Source organism: Nicotiana tomentosiformis, chromosome 2, assembly GCF_000390325.3.
Source record: "Nicotiana tomentosiformis chromosome 2, ASM39032v3, whole genome shotgun sequence".
Lineage (NCBI taxonomy): Eukaryota > Viridiplantae > Streptophyta > Magnoliopsida > Solanales > Solanaceae > Nicotiana > Nicotiana tomentosiformis.
The window spans coordinates 167,899,831-167,919,489 of record NC_090813.1 but is presented as its reverse complement, the minus strand read 5'-3'; the positions used below and the strand labels follow the sequence as shown (position 1 = coordinate 167,919,489).

At 38.2% G+C, this 19,659-nt stretch overlaps 1 protein-coding gene across 9 annotated transcripts in view; it reads left to right on the top strand.

Moving 5' to 3' along the window:
* The first annotated feature begins 1,488 nt into the window (after positions 1-1,488).
* Positions 1,489-19,659, top strand: part of LOC104110603 (uncharacterized) — a 30,269-nt gene continuing 12,098 nt past the window's right edge. For 7 of the 9 annotated variants that reach the window (XM_070196304.1, XM_070196301.1, XM_070196309.1 and 4 more), the window contains exons 1-6: positions 1,489-1,624; positions 1,712-1,767; positions 1,872-2,018; positions 5,047-5,126; positions 12,441-12,480; positions 12,572-12,679. In XM_070196304.1, coding sequence (XP_070052405.1) covers positions 1,756-1,767; positions 1,872-2,018; positions 5,047-5,126; positions 12,441-12,480; positions 12,572-12,679 — 387 coding nt within the window. In that variant the 5' untranslated portion in view covers positions 1,489-1,624; positions 1,712-1,755. The remainder of the gene's footprint in view (positions 1,625-1,711; positions 1,768-1,871; positions 2,019-5,046; positions 5,127-12,440; positions 12,481-12,571; positions 12,680-19,659) is intronic. The other 2 variants (XM_070196302.1, XM_070196305.1) reach the window with 2 other exon arrangements.

Below are 19,659 nucleotides of genomic sequence, written 5' to 3'. Positions count from 1 at the left end.
CCACCTGATCATTGGTCGTCCTCGTGCAGTCCTCGTTTTCCTCTTCATCATGATACCGACGTCCATCACCCAGAGCCTATGCTGCGTCACGAGGGTCTCACCTTGTTAATTGGGCCAGACTGACCCGTTTACAGCCCGGTTCAGTCCGGTACTGTAGCGTGGGGGGCGGGCTGGGACGGGTTGGGCGGGAAGCGGGTTTCAAAAGAACAGTTTTTTGATATCGGTGCACCGGAACCCGCTAAGACCGTTAACCCGTTAATGGGCTACAACCCGGTTCAGCCCGTTAACCCGTTAACGGGTTGTTAACGGGCTATAGTCCGGTTCAGCCCATTTTTTAACGATTTTTTTAATGGACCAACTGAAACTACTGATATTGACACTTGCATTTCTGATCTACACAAATATTTAGAAATATTATATAATTATTATGCTAATATTGTTGATGCTTCTTCTACTATAGATGCAAATATTTCTTCAAGTTCAGTTTCAACATCTGGGACTAGTACTTTGGATGATAATGATGGTGTTGAAAAGTATTTGATTTGGTCTACACTAGGGGAGCATCAACAAATGAGTAACATGAATGTTGATGAACTTCAATTCTACTTGCAAAAGTCAGCAGAGCCCCGCACCAAGGAATTTCTACCACTGGGTTAGTGGAGGAGCAACTCAAATAAATTTCCTGTTCTTTCGGCCATGGCTCGAGACGTGCTAAATGTGCCGATTTCAACAGTCGCATCAGAGAGCGCATTTAGCCAAACAAGGCAGCAACTAGGAGATACCCGTCATTCATTGGGTAGCAACGCTTTAGAAATTCTAGTGTGCTTCAGAGATTGGATAAGATCATAACGATGAAATCAAGGGCGTGATGAGGTAGATGAAGCGGAGGACCAAGAAATTGGAGATATAATGGTTTATGGTGATGATTCAACCAATGCCGGAAACCAAGAACCTCATGTTGACATGGATGAACTTACAAAAATAATGCAAAGCATGTGATGTACTAATTTTTTTTATATTTTTTATAATTGTCGTAAATTTTTAATTTGCAAGTTCAAAAATAACAAAATCAAAAAAGAACTTGCGACTTAATTTGAAGTATTATATATTATTCAATAAAAATATCAAATGAAAGTCTTCGGAGCTTGATCCTTACATATTGCCAATTGGTCTTATTAAATAATTTTTTGTAGCCACTTACTTTCAAATTTCAATTTTAAAATTATAAAATTCAAATTTTAAATTTAAAACTTTAAACTTCAAAGTTTAATTCTAAGCCTTAAAAGTTTTCAAACACTTAAGTATCAATAACATTGAATAAGAAAAATAAAATTTGCTTTAAAAAAAAAGAAAATTCTAAGGCCCACTAATAGCCCACTAAACCCGAACCCAGACGAAAAAAAAAAATGTGAAAAAGTATAGCTCGCTAAAAGCCGTCAGGCCCGTCCAAGCCCGTTCCAGTTCCCTCGTTAAACGCCCATAGTTTATAAGCATCGCAGGCATTCTTATTTTAAAAAAAGGTTTGTTAGAAAGATTTTAAAAGGTCTCTTCGTGTTTTTCGGAGATAAACTCGTCTCGACATAGAGAGAAGAGAGAATTGCAAGGGAGAGAGAGAGAGGGGTAAGTAATCCTATCACCATTCCATTGATCTCCTTGATTTAGCGTTTGATCTTACTTTTGAGTCCCAATGGCTGTTGTATAAAATTTGCAGGAGGTACCATTGGAATATTCAGAAAGAGTAATAATAATAATATAATGGAAGAAGTGGTAAGAAGCTACTCTATCGGAATGGAACAATATTTGATTTCTGGATTTCGGTGATGTTTATCAATCTGCAATTAATTAATACCGGGATTCACTCTCTCTTTTAGGCACAAGAATCTGAACTCCAATGTGAACATGCTACATTGCAAACTAAGGTTGATGAGTTTGACCAACTACTGCAAAGAGGCAAAGAGGGAAACCTTTTGGACCATACTTTTAGGGATTCCACTGAGAAGCTTCAATCTGCAAAGAGGGTAAGAACATGCTTTACTTTTCTCATTCTGCTAACTATCACAAGCAACTAATAGATTAAATTATGGAATTAAGTTTTGTTTCAACTAGAAGAAAACAGTATCCAAAAACTATTTTCTTTATCATTCTATTTTCCTTTTCTAATTCAGCTTCATAAATTTGGCAAAAATGTTATAATTTTTCCTTGATCACTTTCCTGTATTGAGTTTAAGCTTCTGACGTAAATGTTGTATCCTATCATGTGGATTTATGTTTCGTTATTTTCGATGATGATACTATTGTTATCTAAACCTAGTTTGTAGTTTCAACACCAACTTCGTGTGATTCAATGAGATGTTATTTGCTATATTAAAATAAAAATTAGATGAGTTTGGCTTGTAACTTGTTAAGGTTGTACAAGATTTACCGTTAGTTAGGATTGATTTGACTGATTTATTTGTAATTACACACTTACCACACTGTAAGAACTTGTAGTTGCTATATATTCCCAGCCAAGCTCAAAGGAATAATCAAACTTTTGAGTTGAATCCTCTCTAATCTCTCTACTCATGCCATTCAACGATTAAGGAATCCAAGTCAACTATTGGAATTTGGCTCTAGGCCATCCAACCATAACCTAGGGTGACGTCTTGATTCAACCATTCTATTCCCATCCCGCCTTTAGGTCATTAATACCATTTATGATTATTCAATACCATTTAATGCACCAAACCACTATTTGGATTCAACATTACATCATAACAACCTCCATAAATCCCCCCCAAGTGAGTATCATCTCAACCTTTAAACAATGACCAAACTCCACCATATATCATCTACCTATATTATTATAGCTCATACAACAAGCCCAAGAAAGTGAAATTACCTCAAGGTATCAAAAACCCAACTTCTTGATTTTTGAAGAAACTTTGTGGAATTTGGGTTTCTAGGCAAAATCATATGTTTTTGGAGGTTAAGATTCACATTAATGAGCATTAAATAATCCAAATGACTTAATGATCTCACCTTTTTGTTGGATCAAGTTTTGGGGAAAATTCTTTATAGAAGTTGCGTCCTTGCTCAAAACTTCGAGAATTGGGAACAAAATCTCGACTCTCAGCTTTTATAGTGCTAAGGCCTGATACCAGTCAGCAATGGTGCTCTCACATGGTTAAAGTCTCTTCTTCACATCGTGTGGCCTCGCCATTCATGACATGGTCAGCCTACCACATGGGCTTCATGCATTGGCCACTCAGTGGCCCTCAGGTGTTTTGCCTCGCCGTGTGAACTCCCTCATCCTAGATCATGTTCCACGAGGTGGGTCATGCTGGCACGCTATAGTGTGACCCACCTGTGGCCTTCACGTGGTAGCATGATCAACCTGTAGCTGGTCCAACTTTTTAATTTCATAAGTTTCCTTTTCGCTATGATATTCACCCGTGTCACCTCCAACTCACTTCCACCACCCAAATCAACATCCACTTCAATATTCAAACGTCATAATCAATTATTAACACATAAACATCAACCAATTGGCTCATTTTAATTAATGAAACGTGTTTAAGTGTATGTAAAAACTTGTGGGGCATATGGATTGACCCCGGATGCATAGCCACAAGCTTTGTCAGCTTGAGGACAAGTTAGCAGATGTTCCTACTAAATCCGTAGAGGACCTTGGATTCAATACATTTGTAACAAGCTTGGACTTTATGATATGTATGCTCTAACTTGAGGAGTGGTAAAACTGTGGGAGAGTTACTATTAATTGGAAATTGATTTTATTTGGAATTTGATTATGATTTGATTCATAATTTATACTTACCATACTTTAAACACTTGTAGATTACTCTAAATTCCCTACCGAACTTGAGGGAATAATCAAGCTTCTGAGTTGAGTCCTCTCTAATTTCTCGTGGCCGACCAATTTGAGAGCTTTTCTGTGATACGCCACAGACAGAAGTTTATGCTTTGTTTGTGCGGCTTGGATGTTCATTACACATACCTAGATGCGGCTTCAGTTTTACCGAAGTTATAAAGAATTTGATGGACCCTGAATTAAATCAACTTTTTTATTTAGTCAATGTTCTGTGGTCTTGGCTTGTTGCTTTGTGAGTCTTCTGTATGTCACTGCTACATTAGCATGCCCTTTCCATTTTATGTTTGGAGATATTAGTTGTTACTCGGATTTTGAAGAATCTAGTTGATAAGCTTATTAAAAAAGAAGAATTACTAGTTGATAAGGACCGATATTGATTGTGCTTTACCCCCAGAAAGGAAGTAAATAAATTCACACTTGTTTAGAGTGGATGTCTAGAAACACCAAGAATCTAAGGTAGGTTTTGGCTCAAAAAAGGTAATCTAAGATGAAAGTACGATCTTGAGGGTATAAATTCTCTGTGCTAGCCTTGATGGTTATGGTAGGAATTGAAGATCATTATTGGGATCAAAAGGATGCTTTTGACATTTGTCTTCCATAGCCTGTTGTTATTTGCGGTTTTCATCTGATTATAAGCTTTAAATTACATGCATGTTTTTGAAAAAGAATTCTTTTCAACTTTAAATGTCTGGAATGGACGAAACAAAGGACATAATACAACATCAATTTTCTCCCAGAGTGCTTTGGCCTTTTCATCTCCATCACTAGCCTTCTTGGTTAGGTGATCTTGAACACCTTGACCCTTGCACCACAACTCAACAGAAGAAGCCCATGCTAAGTAGTTTGAACATCCCATTAAGGGTTCCGAAGTAATCATCAAACTTGAATTTCCAGAACCCGTGCTTTTAGAACCAAAAACATCAAATCCTAAAGATATTGTTGGATCAGGTTTGCTAATTTAAGTATGACAGTGTCCTTGATATGCAACGGTGTGATATGCAGTTATTTTGTCTGTCCTTGTAGCTTCACCTTTCAATTTACATGGGATGCATCTTTCTATTTAAATTTACATCATCTTCTTTTTCATAAAGTAAGATTAGAAGCTTACAGCATCTTTCTACTTAAAACACAGCATCTTTGTACTTAAGGTAAGATATACGGTTAATCTTTGATAGGAACTTGCAGCTAAGCTGCGGTCAACTCTGTCATTGAAACGGCTGCTCGAGTATGTGCCATCACAAGCTGAACTCATTCAGTACGTTCTTCTATTACTGCTTTTCCCTTCTGTGCAAAAACTTTTCCTCCCTGCTGAATTTAAAAATTCCTTTTTAGTATGCTCAGAAATATAAGGAGTCAGGCTTTCTAAAAAATGTTTTTTTTTTCCTTAACAAGAAAAAGAAATATAAGGAGCCGTGCATGTTGCGTTGGTGTAGAACTGTTTTATTGACTTAAAAACCAAGTAAACTCTAGCTCTTTGAAAACTTTTATCTGGAGCAAATTCAAGCTAAGGAATATGTGGGAGTCTAACCTTATCTAAAGGTACTTGAACTCTTTAAAGAGTTTCATCATTTATCAATGAAACCTCGTTTCATCGTAGTCCAAATCTGGTAAGCTCTTAAATCTGTGAAGAGGTTTTTGCTTTCAAGAATTAATGGAGTAGCTTTTAGCTACGATATTGATAGAGTAGCATTTAGCTGCGATATGAATAGAAGCAATCGGTTATGGTATTGATTTAGAAAACCCTGGATTGGCTTTTCACCTGCTGTTTATCTTGGTTTTAGTTTGTTAATGTAAATATCTGTGATAGGTGCCTTACTATTTTATATATGTTTCAACTTTCTAAGTGAAAGAGGACCTGTGTACAAAATTTAATAGAGGATTTTCTGTTTGAGATTTATAAATGTCTCAGAGTTTTACTGTTGTGAAGTAGCTAAGCAGGAGGTGGGATCTGATTCTCCAGCATCCCTCCATGATGATTTTGGAGATGAAAACTGCATAAGAGCAAATTAGCTTGTAGGGTGTAGATGTATTCTGATGGATTATGTTCAATGGTCTTTTTAGTTTCTTGATTATTTAGGTAATGTTGAACTTCAGTTGTCTTCTGATATTGTGTAAGCAAGAGCAATGCGCTGTTGTCAAAGGCGCACTTTGAAGCGAGGCGCAAAACATGCTGAGCGCTTCGCGTCGCTTAGCAGGCGCTTCAGTGTTGTCATCAATGCTCTAATGCATACTTTTCCATGCAAATGAGCGTAATCTTGAAGAGGTGACACTAAACAATTGATCACTTTATCGTTATCTATTTCATTTTCTTTATCCATATATATGTTATTCATGCTTATACTTATTAGTCTAGGACTACACATACATCTTTGTATTTTTCCTCCATTGCGCCTTTCTTCATTAAAACCCACACTTTATTAGTGCTTTGCGCTTAAAGCCCAGCGAACCTTAGAGCTTTTTTACGATTTTCGCCCTTGATAACTGCAATGGACACCCTTGAATATGGCTGATTTCAAATTTAGTGCATTCATTGCTTACTACTGGAAGTATCAAGAATTTTTTCCTCATCTTTTTTTTCATTGCCGATGTCAATTCCTTCTCTTAATGTATTAATGTTCCTTCTAGTACCTTATCTCCTAAAAAGTAAAAACGTTAATAGGAAAAGAGATGAGGAAAACTTGCATATACTTTGGGAACATAGAGTCAAATGTTATGTTGTCTGGAATCATTCGTTCCCTATATAAATGTGTCTTAAAACTCAAATTTTGACTCTGCTGCTCAAATAAAACTACTGAAGTTTTTCACTGTTCTTAAAAACTTATAGGAGGCAAGTACATTGTTGTAAACGCCTGCAGTTTTTCTTTAAAAAGGGGCAGGGTGATGGGAGGGGAGTTGAACGCTCTAAATTTTACTTCGTCAATAAGACATTCCCTATTTGATTCTAGAAAAACAAAATAAGGCATTTCCGTACGATAGGAAAGTTTTTAGAACTAATCATTGTAGATGGTTAACTGGTTAATTATCACTTGAAGTTTTGTAAAGATGATACTTGTACCAGCCACCGCGACTTTCTTATACAATTGGATTCTTTGCTTTCGCTGCTTGTTTCTGTTTTCAGTTAAAGAGCACCTTAGATATGTGAAAAAGTTTAAGTGTGGCATGAGTCAAATAAACTAACAGTTCCAAGTAGCATTTTTTGGCTTCATGTATTTATTATTGTCCTTAGGTATGAGAAACTTTGACACTGTGATTTCAAGATCATTTATCATCTCCTCTATCATCTGGTCCAACTTTTGATGTTTGAACATATTATCATGTAGTTGAACAACAAAAGTGGAGCACTAGTTTTGGAGATCCGGAATTGTTCATCATATTTATAGTTAAGGAAAGATACCGGGACAAAGAGTAGAAAATTAGATGGCTTCACATATCAATTACCACAACTCTTGTTATAAAGCCTATTAGTATGTATAGTGTAGTCTTGTCCAACATTGGAAGAGGAGTAATATCTCCTTTTTGTATTTATCATCTAATATCAATAACATATTTTCTCCCGTGCCTTCTCACATGGTATCAGAGCAGTAGTGAGAAACCCGTCGCTGTGCATCATTCCAGCGACTTCCGGGAAGAAAGACCTCTTCGCCGTGCAATTTTTCGGCGACTTAGAAGGCTGTCCGTAAGCAAATCACTTTCTGTTGGTGTTGTGCAAAAACCAACACCACCACAAGACTCCTCAGGCTTCGGCGACCAAACCCCAGTCAACCCCACCGGAAAACACGCGTTCATGCGCCTGGAAAAGAAAATTTTTTCCGGCTAGATCTGACCCACGAGCCGGCGTGTGAGCACTGTTCCGGCCAGATTTTGAAAAAGTTCCAGTTGAACAGTAGGATCGCCTGGTAATTCCGATCCTACCCTTACTGGTTTTGTTTCATTCCGACCACTTTGAATTTTTCTGTGAGCTACAGTGTTCCCGGCGTATTGAGTTTAGCAGATTATATTGAGTTCCTTCAGTACAAAGCATGTAAACAGACATCTCGTAGCGACATGGGAACCGATGCTTTGAATAGTCGGATGGTTTCTTTAGCAGATTATATTGAGTTCCTTCAATACAAAGCATGTAAGCAGACATCATCTGAGATAGCTTCTGTTGTTCAAACAGGTAATAGCGTGACTTGTTTCTCCCAATCTTCATCCTCTGAGTCTTGGGTCATTTATTCAGGTGCATCAGATCATATTTCTGGTAACAAATCTCTTTTCACTACTATTTCGTATTCTCAATCTCTTCCAAAAGTCAGAATGGCCAATGGGTCTCAAACCATGGCAACTGCAATAGGTCAAGCAAGCCCACTTCCTTCCTTACCTTTAGATTCAGTCCTTTATGTTCCCAATAGTCCTTTTAATCTCATAGTTGTTAGTCGCTTAGCCAAATCACTTAAATGCATTGTTTTATTTCTTGATGACCATGTTTTTATACAGGAACGCAGTACGGGGCGGATCATTGGTACCAAGCGTGAATCAAACGAACTTTATTACCTTATCCTTGCTAAATTACATGGACTCACATCTTGTCTTCCTTTTACAACTTGTCCTGTTACTGATTCACCAGATTTATTACATAAACGGTTGGGACATCCAGTTTGTCAAAACTTCAGAAAATGGTATCTGGTTTATCTCACTTGTCAGCTCTAGAGTGCGAGTCATGTCAGCTCGGTAAGCATACTCGCTCCCATTTCCTCGGCGTCTTGATAATCGAGCAGAGTCACCTTTTACTTTAGTCCATTCAGATGTTTGGGGTCCTAGTCGGGTCAGTTCCACCTTGGGATTCCGCTACTTTGTCAGTTTCATTGATGATTCTTCCGGGTGCACTTGGATATTTTTGATAAAAAATCGATATGAGCTGTTTTCTATTTTCCAGACCTTCCACGCTGAAATTCAATATCAATTTGGGGTTTCTATTCGCACATTTCGTAGTGATAATGCCCGAGAGTATTTGTCTTCCCCATTTCAGCAGTTTATGAAATCTCATGGGATTATTCATCAAACATCTTGTCCGTACACATCTCATCAAAATGGGGTAGCTGAAAGAAAGAATAGACATCTTATTGAAACTGCTCGTACCCTACTCATACAATCATGCTCCGTTGCGTTTTTGGGGGGATGCAGTTCTTACATCTTGCTATCTTATTAATCGTATGCCATCTTCAGCTATCCAGAATCAAGTTCGATTCTCTGTCATGTTTTCCCACTTACCTTTGTTCTCTCTTCCACCCCGTATCTTTGGAAGCACTTGTTTTGTCCATAACCTTACTCCAGGAACAGATAAGTTAGCTCCCGTGCTCTTAAGTGCGTATTTCTGGGTTTCTCGAGAACACAAAAGGGGTATCGATGCTACTCTCCTGACCTCCAGCGGTACCTTATGTCCGTTGATGTTACCTTCTTTGAAACCCAATCATACTTCACAAGTTCAGGTCATCACTTAGATATTTCTGAGGTACTACCAGTTTCATCTTTTGGAGATTCAGTCACTCCAGCTGCACCACCTACAGATCCAGTTGTAGCTCCACTATCTATAGCTCCAGTTCCACCACCTACAGCTCCAGTTGTAGCTCCACTACATATAGCTCCAGTTCCTCCACATAATTCAGTTCAACCTTCTGCAGCTCCACCACTCTTGACTTATCATCGTCGTCCACATCCAGCATCAGGCCCAGGTGATTCACGCCCCGCATCAGATTCTGCACCTACTGCGGACTTGTCTCCTCTTAGTCAACCAATTGCACTCCGCAAAGGTGTACGATCCGCACTTAATCATAATCCCCACTATGAATATGGAGCTTTGCATTTGAGGCGTACCAGCGTGCTGGATTCATGCTACCTTTTTGTTCATGGTAGCTTAAAATTTCATTTTTGTTTATGTAATTTTCAAACACATGCAGGTAAGTCTACTGTTGGTTGTCGTTGGGTTTATGCAGTCAAAGTCGGCCCGGATGGCCAGGTTGATCGGCTTAAGGCTCGTCTTGTTGCAAAAGGATATACTCAGATTTTTGGGCTTGATTATAGTGATACTTTCTCTCCCGTGGCTAAAGTAGCATCTGTTCATCTCTTTTTGTCCATGGCTGCTGTACGTCATTGGCCTCTTTATCAGTTAGACGTTAAGAATGCTTTTCTCCACGGTGATCTTGAGGAAGAAGTTTATATGGAGCAACCACCTGGTTTTGTTGCTCAGGGGGAGTTTCATGGTTGTGTGTGCAGATTGCGCAGGTCACTATATGTTTTGAAACAGTCCCTCGAGCTTGGTTTGGTAAGTTCAGCACAATTATTCAGGAGTTCGGCATGACTCGTAGTGAGGCTGATCACTCTGTGTTTTATCGGCATTCTGCTCCTAATCTGTGTATTTATCTAGTGGTTTGATGATATTGTTATTACTGGCAATGATCAGGATGGTATTACTAATCTGAAGCAACATCTCTTTCACCACTTCCAAACTAAGGATCTGGGCAGATTGAAGTATTTTCTAGGTATTGAGGTCGCTCAGTCTAGCTCAGGTATTGTTATTTCACAGCGGAAGTATGCCTTAGACATTCTTGATGAGACTGGAATGATGGGTTGCAGATCTATTGACTCTCCTATGGATCCGAATGCTAAGCTTCTGCCTGGACATGGGGAGCCTCTTAGAGACCCTACGAGATATAGGAGGTTGGTTGGCAAATTGAATTGCCTCACAGTGACTAGACCTGACATTTCTTTTCCGGTGAGTGTTGTAAGTCAGTTTATGGATTCTCTCTGTGATAGTCACTGGGATGCAGTTGTTCGCATTCTTCGGTATATAAAGTCAGCTCCAGGCAAAGGATTACTATTCGAGGATCGAGGCCACGAGGCAGATTGTTGGGTACACAGATGCTGATTGGGCAGGATCACCTTTTGATAGACGTTCTACGTCTGGATATTGTGTTCTAGTAGGAGGTAACTTGGTCTCGTGGAAGAGCAAGAAACAGAATGTAGTTGCTCGATCTAGCGCTGAAGACGAATATCGGGCCATGGCTATGGCGACGTGTGAGTTAGTTTGGGTCAAGGAGTTGCTCAAGGAGTTAAAGTTCGGAGAAATCAGCAAGATGGAACTAGTGTCTGATAACCAAGCTGCTCTTCATATTGTGTCAAATCCGGTGTTCCATGAGAGGACTAAACACATTGAGATCGACTGTCACTTGTCAGAGAAAAAATACTTTCAGGCGATATTGTTACAAAGTTTGTAAAGTCGAATGATCAACTAGCAGATATTTTCACTAAGTCTCTTACTGGTTCTCGTATTAGCTACATGTGTAACAAGCTCGGTACATATGATGTGTATACACCGGCTTGAGGGGGAGTGTTAGTATGTATAGTGTAGTCTTGTCCCACATTGGAAGAGGAGTAATATCTCCTTGTAGTGTATAGCTATAAATATGGACCTCTTGTATTGTATTTATCATCTAATAACAATAACATATTTTCTCCCGTGCCTTATCACAAAGCCCATCAAATTGTTTTTTGTTTATTTATTTGAGTTGATCCCGGTATGAGAAGTGTAGTTCCTTTGATATTGGATCTATGTCAAACATTTTGAATCACGATTAAGGTGGTCTGGCATAGTTGTTTAAGGGAAAGTAATCTAATTCAGAGGTCGTTATGTCATGATATCGTATTTCTGGTAGGAGTTTATCCATAAGCATACTGATTATTGCAGATAGCGAATTGTGCTCATGTTTTCATTCACTAACCACAACAATCAAGTGGTGGAACAACATTTGCTATCCTTAAGTGGTTGAAGCATGCTCGTTGGCTCACACACACACTCCCCCCCCCCCCCTAACCTTAGTTTGATGCTCTTAGAGTCCCACATTGGTTAAGTATATTAGTTATAGTTTGCTTATATGGTTAGGCAATCCTCATCAATCTTGAGCTAGCTTTTGGGGTCTATTATGCCCAATGTCTATTTTTTCAACATGGTGTTAGAGTTAGACCCCTCTCTGATGTTGGGTTAGGGCTACCCAGTTAGGTTTCTACATGGTCCAGATGTTTAGTCGTAAGCATGCAAGAATCCACAATCAGTAAGAGTGTCTATTGCAGTCTCCTCATAAGATGTGCAATTCTCACCGCTTGAGTTAGCTTTTGAGGTTTAAGTTATGCTCTAGGTCCATTTTATCAATGGGTATCTACCTGAAATGAAATTCATAAATCATATGACATATTTTAATTGTCTCCTCATCACCTCTCTTGAAAATTGAGCAGCAAATATATTCACTCCCATAGAATTTTCTTTATCTCGAGAATCAAGCTCTTTTATTACTGGTTAGTTATGTTTTCCAGAATGTAGCATAATGTTTCTTTGGAGGAAAAAAAGGATGCTATGTTGTAGTCTACATGGTGTCTTACATTGATCCTATTCGACGTCCCATTGTTTCTTTTACTAAATATTTATAAACTTGAAAAGATTTCTCTGTTCATGTGCCTATTATTAGCCATGAATATTGTTGGATTTATCTTAATATGCCTGGTACATCATACTTCTGACAGAGCTTTTTTGACGCAGGTATGAACTCCGTTTTTCTGAACTTTATACTCATATCCAGGTACAAGCATAGTTAGTGACTTAAACCATCATTTGACCATGACTAACACTTCAGCTCCTTGTCAATCACTTTGTTAACACTGAATATGCAGGCCAAGCATCGTCAAACTCACAAATACTATGCTACTTACAACATATTGTTGGAGATAAAAGAATTGATGCTAAAGGAAACATCGTTACTGAATTCCATAAGCTCACAGGTATAGTATGGTTTAAATAGAAATAGGTCGAATTTTGTTGGAAAGAACATCGTTACTGAATTCCATCAGCTCACAGGTATAGTACAAAGCAAAATATTACCTTTATCCCTTTTATGAAATTAATTTTATGGGAAACCGTGCATACACGATGTATACAAAAAGTAGATAGCCTTACAAAAAAGACATGATTCTCTTCAAAGAACATTTAATTATCAACACATGTAGGGATATCGAAAGTGACTCAAAATTATACAAAAAAACAGAAACCGAAAAACTAATGTACTAAAAGCATTTTCCACCCCTTTAAATGCTCTTTTTTTCTTTCTCTTTCCAAATTGTCCATGTTAAGGGCGATATTTATCCCCATACTCTACTTGTCTTTCTTCTGAATTTCCAACGCAGGAGTAATTCGCTTATCGTCTATGGTGTCAGGCCACTCCACCCCAAATATTATTCACATCATATACCATAAACTGAAGGCAACCAAGAAACAATAGTAAATGGGCTCTGCCTGCTTGCACATGACGCACAAATAGAGGTGGATTATCGTTCTTCTTTTCAAGTTCTCCTGTTAAATGGTTCCCATGCTGCTGTTCAAGTAAAGATTGAAATTTTCCTTGGTGTCCTCGGGATCCATATGCCACGACCCAAAATCCCAACCACGGGGCCGCGATGACGCCTTACATCCGCTTGCTAGACAAGCCAACATTAACTAAACAATTTTAAAATACAATAATAATAAATTAAGGCTGAAATATCCTGAAATGTGTAATAATTCGAAACCATCACTATCTAGACAATTCCCTGAAACTGGTGTCACAAGTACATGAGCTACTAGAATACTACAAATTAAGTCCGAAATAAAATACAAAATTGTCTGATACAAGGTTAACATCAATAAAGATAGGAGGGGGACTTCAGGGTCTGCAAACACAGTGTAGCATTACCTCAAGTCTCCTGGGAGAAAGGGTTCGAACAATCACTATTGTACGCCGCTGGGACCAATACCGGGATCTGCACAAGAAGTGCAGAAGTATAGTATGAGTACAACCGACCCCATGTACTCCGTAAGTGTCGAGCCTAAGCTCGACGAAGTAGTGACGAGGCTATGACAAGATACTCACTATAACCTGTACAAGTCTAAGCAGAAAAACAATAATGAGATAGAGAAATGAATAACAACATGATATAAACGGAACAAGAAGGTAAATTACAGAGGGCCTCAGATTATCATCACTTCACCATCCTTCAACACAACACGGTAGGAGTCTAACAACCAAGAATAACCACAATACATCCTCTCCGTTGCGGCGCGCAACACGATCTACATATCAATACCAATATCGTTGTGGCGTGCGACCCGATCTACATATATATAATATTGTTGCGCCGTGAAATCCGATCCAAGGTCCACTCAAAGCAGGAGCAGAAAGGGGAATATCGACACGGGGAATATTGGCACAAGCTGAGGTGGTGTCATCTTGCGTGGAGATTAAAGGAGGAGTAGAGAAAAACATGCAGGGGAAAGAGATGACAATGCTGACAATAGTTACTACTGGGAAATCCCTTCTTGATAATGGTCTCGTGCAACAGCAAGCACTGAACTTTCACAAAGAAGGCACCAATATTGAAGAATGGGAAGTGGAGGATGCTGAACCTTTCCAATATCAGGATTCTTTTTCTTGAAAAAGAGATGGAAGCGACAATTTTGGTCCATCAAAATTTGCTAAAATTGGGGAAAATGTTCGGGGTTGATTTATCGGGACACGAAGAAGAAGCCTTGGAGTTGTTAAAGCAAATTGACAGCTACAGATAAGCCAGAAGAATGGAGGAAGATGAGAATATTAAGAAAGCTAGATTCAAAGGTACGCAGGAATTGAAAGGGCTAGCTTCTTTCAATGTAAAATTTAAGAGTATGGTGGAAGGAACGGGGGGGAAAGGTATTCTATCTATTGAATCATGAAGATTAAATTAATCTCATGGAATGTAAGAGGATTGGACGACATGGAGAAAAGAAGGATTGTGAACAACTTAGTGCTCAATTGGAACACTGATATTCTCCGTTTCCAAGAGACTAAATTGGAGGGGGAAGAAAAGGAATTTGTCAAGCAAATACGGGGAGGGAGATAGGTGAGATTTGCTTGTTTGGAAGCCAGTGGTACTACGGGGTATCATGATGTTATGTGATATCAGAATTTGGAGAGGATATGTACTGCAAATTGGAGCATATACTTTGACTTGCAAATTTGAGGCTCTTTTGCAAATTTTTTGAATCACATTACATGGGTCTATTCTCGTAAATGCAATATTGAAAGAAGAGCAGTTTGGAGGGAAATAAGTGCTATTAGGGGGTTATAAGACTCTCAAGATGAAACGGGTCTGGAGGTACTCTTAAGACCCTCAATCCTTTTGGGGAAGTGTGATCAAAACCAAATATGGTGAGAAAGAAAAGTGGATATCAAATGAAGTTAACACATCATATGGAATTAGTATATAGATATCCATTAGGTCACTTTGGCATGTTATGGAGAGTCATACTTCTGTTAAAGTACTAAATGGAAGCAAAACTTCCTTTTGGTACGATAACTGGCTGGGAGCTAGTTGTTTAAATATGCATATTCCTGATATATATGGTTTGGTCCAACATCAACAAAAGACAGTAGCTGAAACATGGACACTTCAATGTTGGGATCTCATATTTAGGAAAATGCGGAATGACTGGGAGGTGACTAGGTTGACTGAGTTTTACAAGCAGCTCAAAGAATAGATTACAAAATAGGGTTGACACATTATGGTGGCAGGGACACAACAATGGTCTCTATAAGGTGAATATAACTTACAAGATTCTGAACCATCCTAATCAGCAGATTACTAATTGGCCATGGAAACATATCTCGAAAGTAAATCTACTACAAGGTGGCTTGTTTTATTGGCTACTAGCAAAGGATCTTGACTCAAGACCATCTCATGAGAAGAGTAATGCCACTTTGTTCAAGGTGCTTCCTTTGTGGGACAGTTAGCCATCTATTTTTACACTACAAGATAACAGTCCAATTGTGGAAGATCTTTATTAATCTTAGAGGTATATCTTGGACAATGCCTAGCAAGACTACTGAAGTTCTTTTTAGTTGGGATGAAACTGGAGCTGGAGCCAGAGATAAAGATAGATGGAGGACTGTCCTAGCTTGTATCTGGCGGACAATCTGAAAAGAGAGGAGTTCCAAATGTTTTAAGGACAATAGCAACTCAGTGCTGAAGATCAAACTAAATTGTGTTCTCCTTTTTTCTTTTTGGTGTTAATAGTTTTACATAGAAGATACTGTATCAATCCTAGAAATTCTAGAAAACTTGCTAGGACTGCGGAATAGTTTCTTCTATCTTTTGCTCGCTTGTAAATATGGTTTTCAGTACAAACTATTGTACTGACATCTTTAATATACACAAATGTTACCTGCTAGAAAAAACAAAAGTAAATTTGATGAATATTCATTTTATTTGATCTCATTTTTATCACCCTTCTTTGTTTTCCAACTCAAAATTAGTTTAGTTCTAAACTCCTTTCTTTTTCCATTTAGCTTTTATTATTTGTTTGAGTTTGTAACTGTGACCACTGGAAGTGGAAGAGCATTTGATGAGACTTTGTAAGATGATTATCGTGCCTTTATTCCTCACATAGTATCAAAGCATTAGTGAGAACCATCTGGGCAAAAAAAGACGATCGCCGTATTTTTTTTCCCGGTGACTTTTAATTGTTGTTTCGCATCATCTCTTTCCGTGGGTGTTGTGCGAAAACCAACACCATCACCAAGTTCAGCAAGCTCTAGCGAGCAAACCCAGAAAACCACTTCGGTCCGGTGACTCTTCACTGTTGTTTCACATCATCTCTTTTCAGCAGCCTCTCAACTATATTTTGTGATTATTTGCTTAGAACACTCTTCAATCCAACCATATCTTTCGAGTTTAAAGTTTTTGGTTCCAAAGACGCATGAAATGGAAATTCAAGTCCTATGATTACTTTGTAACCCTTAATGGGAAGTCCAAACTACTTAGCTTGGGCTTCCTTGGTTGAATTATGGTGCAAGAGTCAAGGTGTTCAAAATTACTTAACATAAAAAGCTATTGAGGGAGACGTAAAAGTCTGAGCACTTGGGAGAAATGCTGATACTCAATTATATAGTTACCTATGGCGATCTATTGATTTCAAGTTGATGCTTTTATCTCGTCCATTCGGACATGCTATTCAATTTGGGAAATGGCTTGCACTTCATACACGAATGACATATAAAAAGATTAACTTAAGGAAGCAAGAAGTGATTGTTCTGCTTAAATGGGGCAGGTACTGATAATCATGGAAGAAATTGAGAAGTTGATGCCAGTCACTGCTCGTGTTGAGAAACAACAGGAGCAATGACAAAAAATGTTTCTAGTTCTTACACTTGATGGACTTCCTAGTGACCTTGATTTGATGCTTTAACCAAATTTTATCTAGTCCTGCTATTCCTATCGGGGATGAGCTATTTTCTCGATTACTTCGCCCTGTTGTGCCATTCGGTCATAGAGTTGCATCTTAGACAGGGAAAATCAGATATCTTAGACTATGAGAACCGAAGCGGAGGTTGTTCTGGGAAATCTCTGCCCATGTATGTTGACGATATTACAGTTAAAGTGGCTGATAGGTTCAGCTGAGATCCACAACGAAATAGGTTCTGACACACCATCGGAAAATACAATTGTTTTTGGAAAAAAATTGTTCACGCCTGGAAAATACTGTTCATGCCGGAAAACATTGTTACGTCGGGAAAACACTATTTCAGTGACTGCAAATTTACAATATTTATGTGTCAAAATAAGCAGGCGAATACCACATAAGTAAAATCGAACTCGGAATATGTTAGAAAAGGGTCTCACTCGCCAGCATGTGACGTGACGCGCTCGTTGGAATCTAGCTGCCAGATGCATGTGATAGTGCATGCAAGGTCGGATGCCGAAGAACCTGGCTGGGGTTTGGTCGCCTAACGATAACGAATCTTTTAGTAGTGTTGGTTTTCACACAATATTGAAGGAGAGATGACAAAACAACCATGAGAAGTCACTGGAAATTCGAGGCACGGTGATTGTCTGACTGTATTCTTGTTCCCAGATGTGTCTCACCACGACTATGATACCATGTGAGAAGTAGCACTGGAAAATATTATTTATATTTTATAAAACTATAACTTTACACTGATCCCTATATATATATATATATATATATATTTTACACAGTACATACTATCTATTTTCCAATATGGGACACTTAACATACTACACAAACTATCTAACAAGCTATCTAACAGAGATGTTGTAAGTCAGTTTATGAACTCTTCTTACTATCGTCATTGGGATGCAGTTGTCCGCATTCTTCGAATATATAAAATCATCCCCAGGCAAAGGACTGCTCTTCGAGGATTGAGGCCATGAGCAAATCGTTGGATAGGCATATACAGATTGGGCATGGTTACCTTCCGATAGATGTTCTACATTTGGATATTGTATAGTAGAGGTAATTTGGTGTTTCGGAAGAGCAAGAAACATAATGTGGTTGCTCAATCTAGTGTAGACGCAGAATATAACAACTTGTGAGCTAGTTTGGATCTAACAGTTGCTTAGAGAATTAAAACTTGGCAAAATCAGTCAGATGGAATTTGTGTGATAATCAAGCGGCCCTCCATATCACATCAAATATGGTATTCCATGAGAAGATTAAACACATTGAGATTGACTGTCACTTTGTTAGGGTAAAGATGCTTAGGAGATACTGTTACAATATCAGTGAAGGTAAATGATCAGTTTGTAGATATTTTCGCCAAGCCCCTCATTGGTCCTCGTATTAGACTATTAGTTACATCTGTAGCATTCTCGATGCATATGACTTATATGCACCGGCTTGAGGGTAAGTGTTAGATAGTTAGTGTATATAATAATATACTTAGTATCCCACATTAGGAAATAGATATTATATTTTGTGTGAAGTATGCATATAAATAGGGCTCAATGTAAGACAATTACGTTACGCATCTTAATAATATTTTTCCGTGTCCTTATTTCTCACATTAGGAATGTAGAATCTCTCGCTTCTTGATGTACTTTCAAGGTTTTGGACCTCTCAGCACAAGAAGAAAGAAAAAACAAAAGCACCCCACTAAAGTTTTTCATAAAACTAGCAAAAGCGTTCTTCAAACTCATGTGAGAAGAATGTTAGATGTAAAGAACCTTACCACTCGCTCCCACTCGTTCTTCAATCCCGCAAGATTGCAAGGAGCATTGAATAAAGGAAGAAGAAACAAACAAAAGATAAATCACGTTTTCGAAGCATGAGCTTAGGAAAACCAATCACCAATGTTTATTTTCAGCATATTGAGACCTTTATATCGGCCATAAAATAAGTAAAATTGATGAGATTAAGGAAAACTAATCTTAATTAAACTAGAATAAGAATTAGGTTAAGAAAAATCTATCCTAACTAAATTCGAAAAAAGAATTCTAGTAGGAATGGTATACCAACTAACAATCTTAGTATGACTAGAACTACAAGTATAATTATACCAAAACAAAGAATCAAATTACTAGGAAATAAGAATTAAGAAATCCTAATCTTTAAGGAAAAGAAATCCTAAAATCTTGAATGGATTGTTGGACTTCTTAAATTTTTTGATCTTGGGTCTCATTTGGACCAAGGCTAATTGGTGTATGCATTTTAAATTTGTGGCCCGGTTCTCCAAATTCATTGGCACCTTCGTGAGCCTAATTAGCCTCCATTGCGGTAGAAAGCATGATTTCCACTTGTGCTTCTCTAACATCGCGATTTGAGCTTGTATGTTTATCACTTCTCCTTTTTCAATAGTCATTATAGAAAAAGTTAACGCCGAGCACACAATTCTTTTTCTCTTACCATAAACCTTTCACTTTCCATGGCTGACATTCTTTGTTTTATATGATAT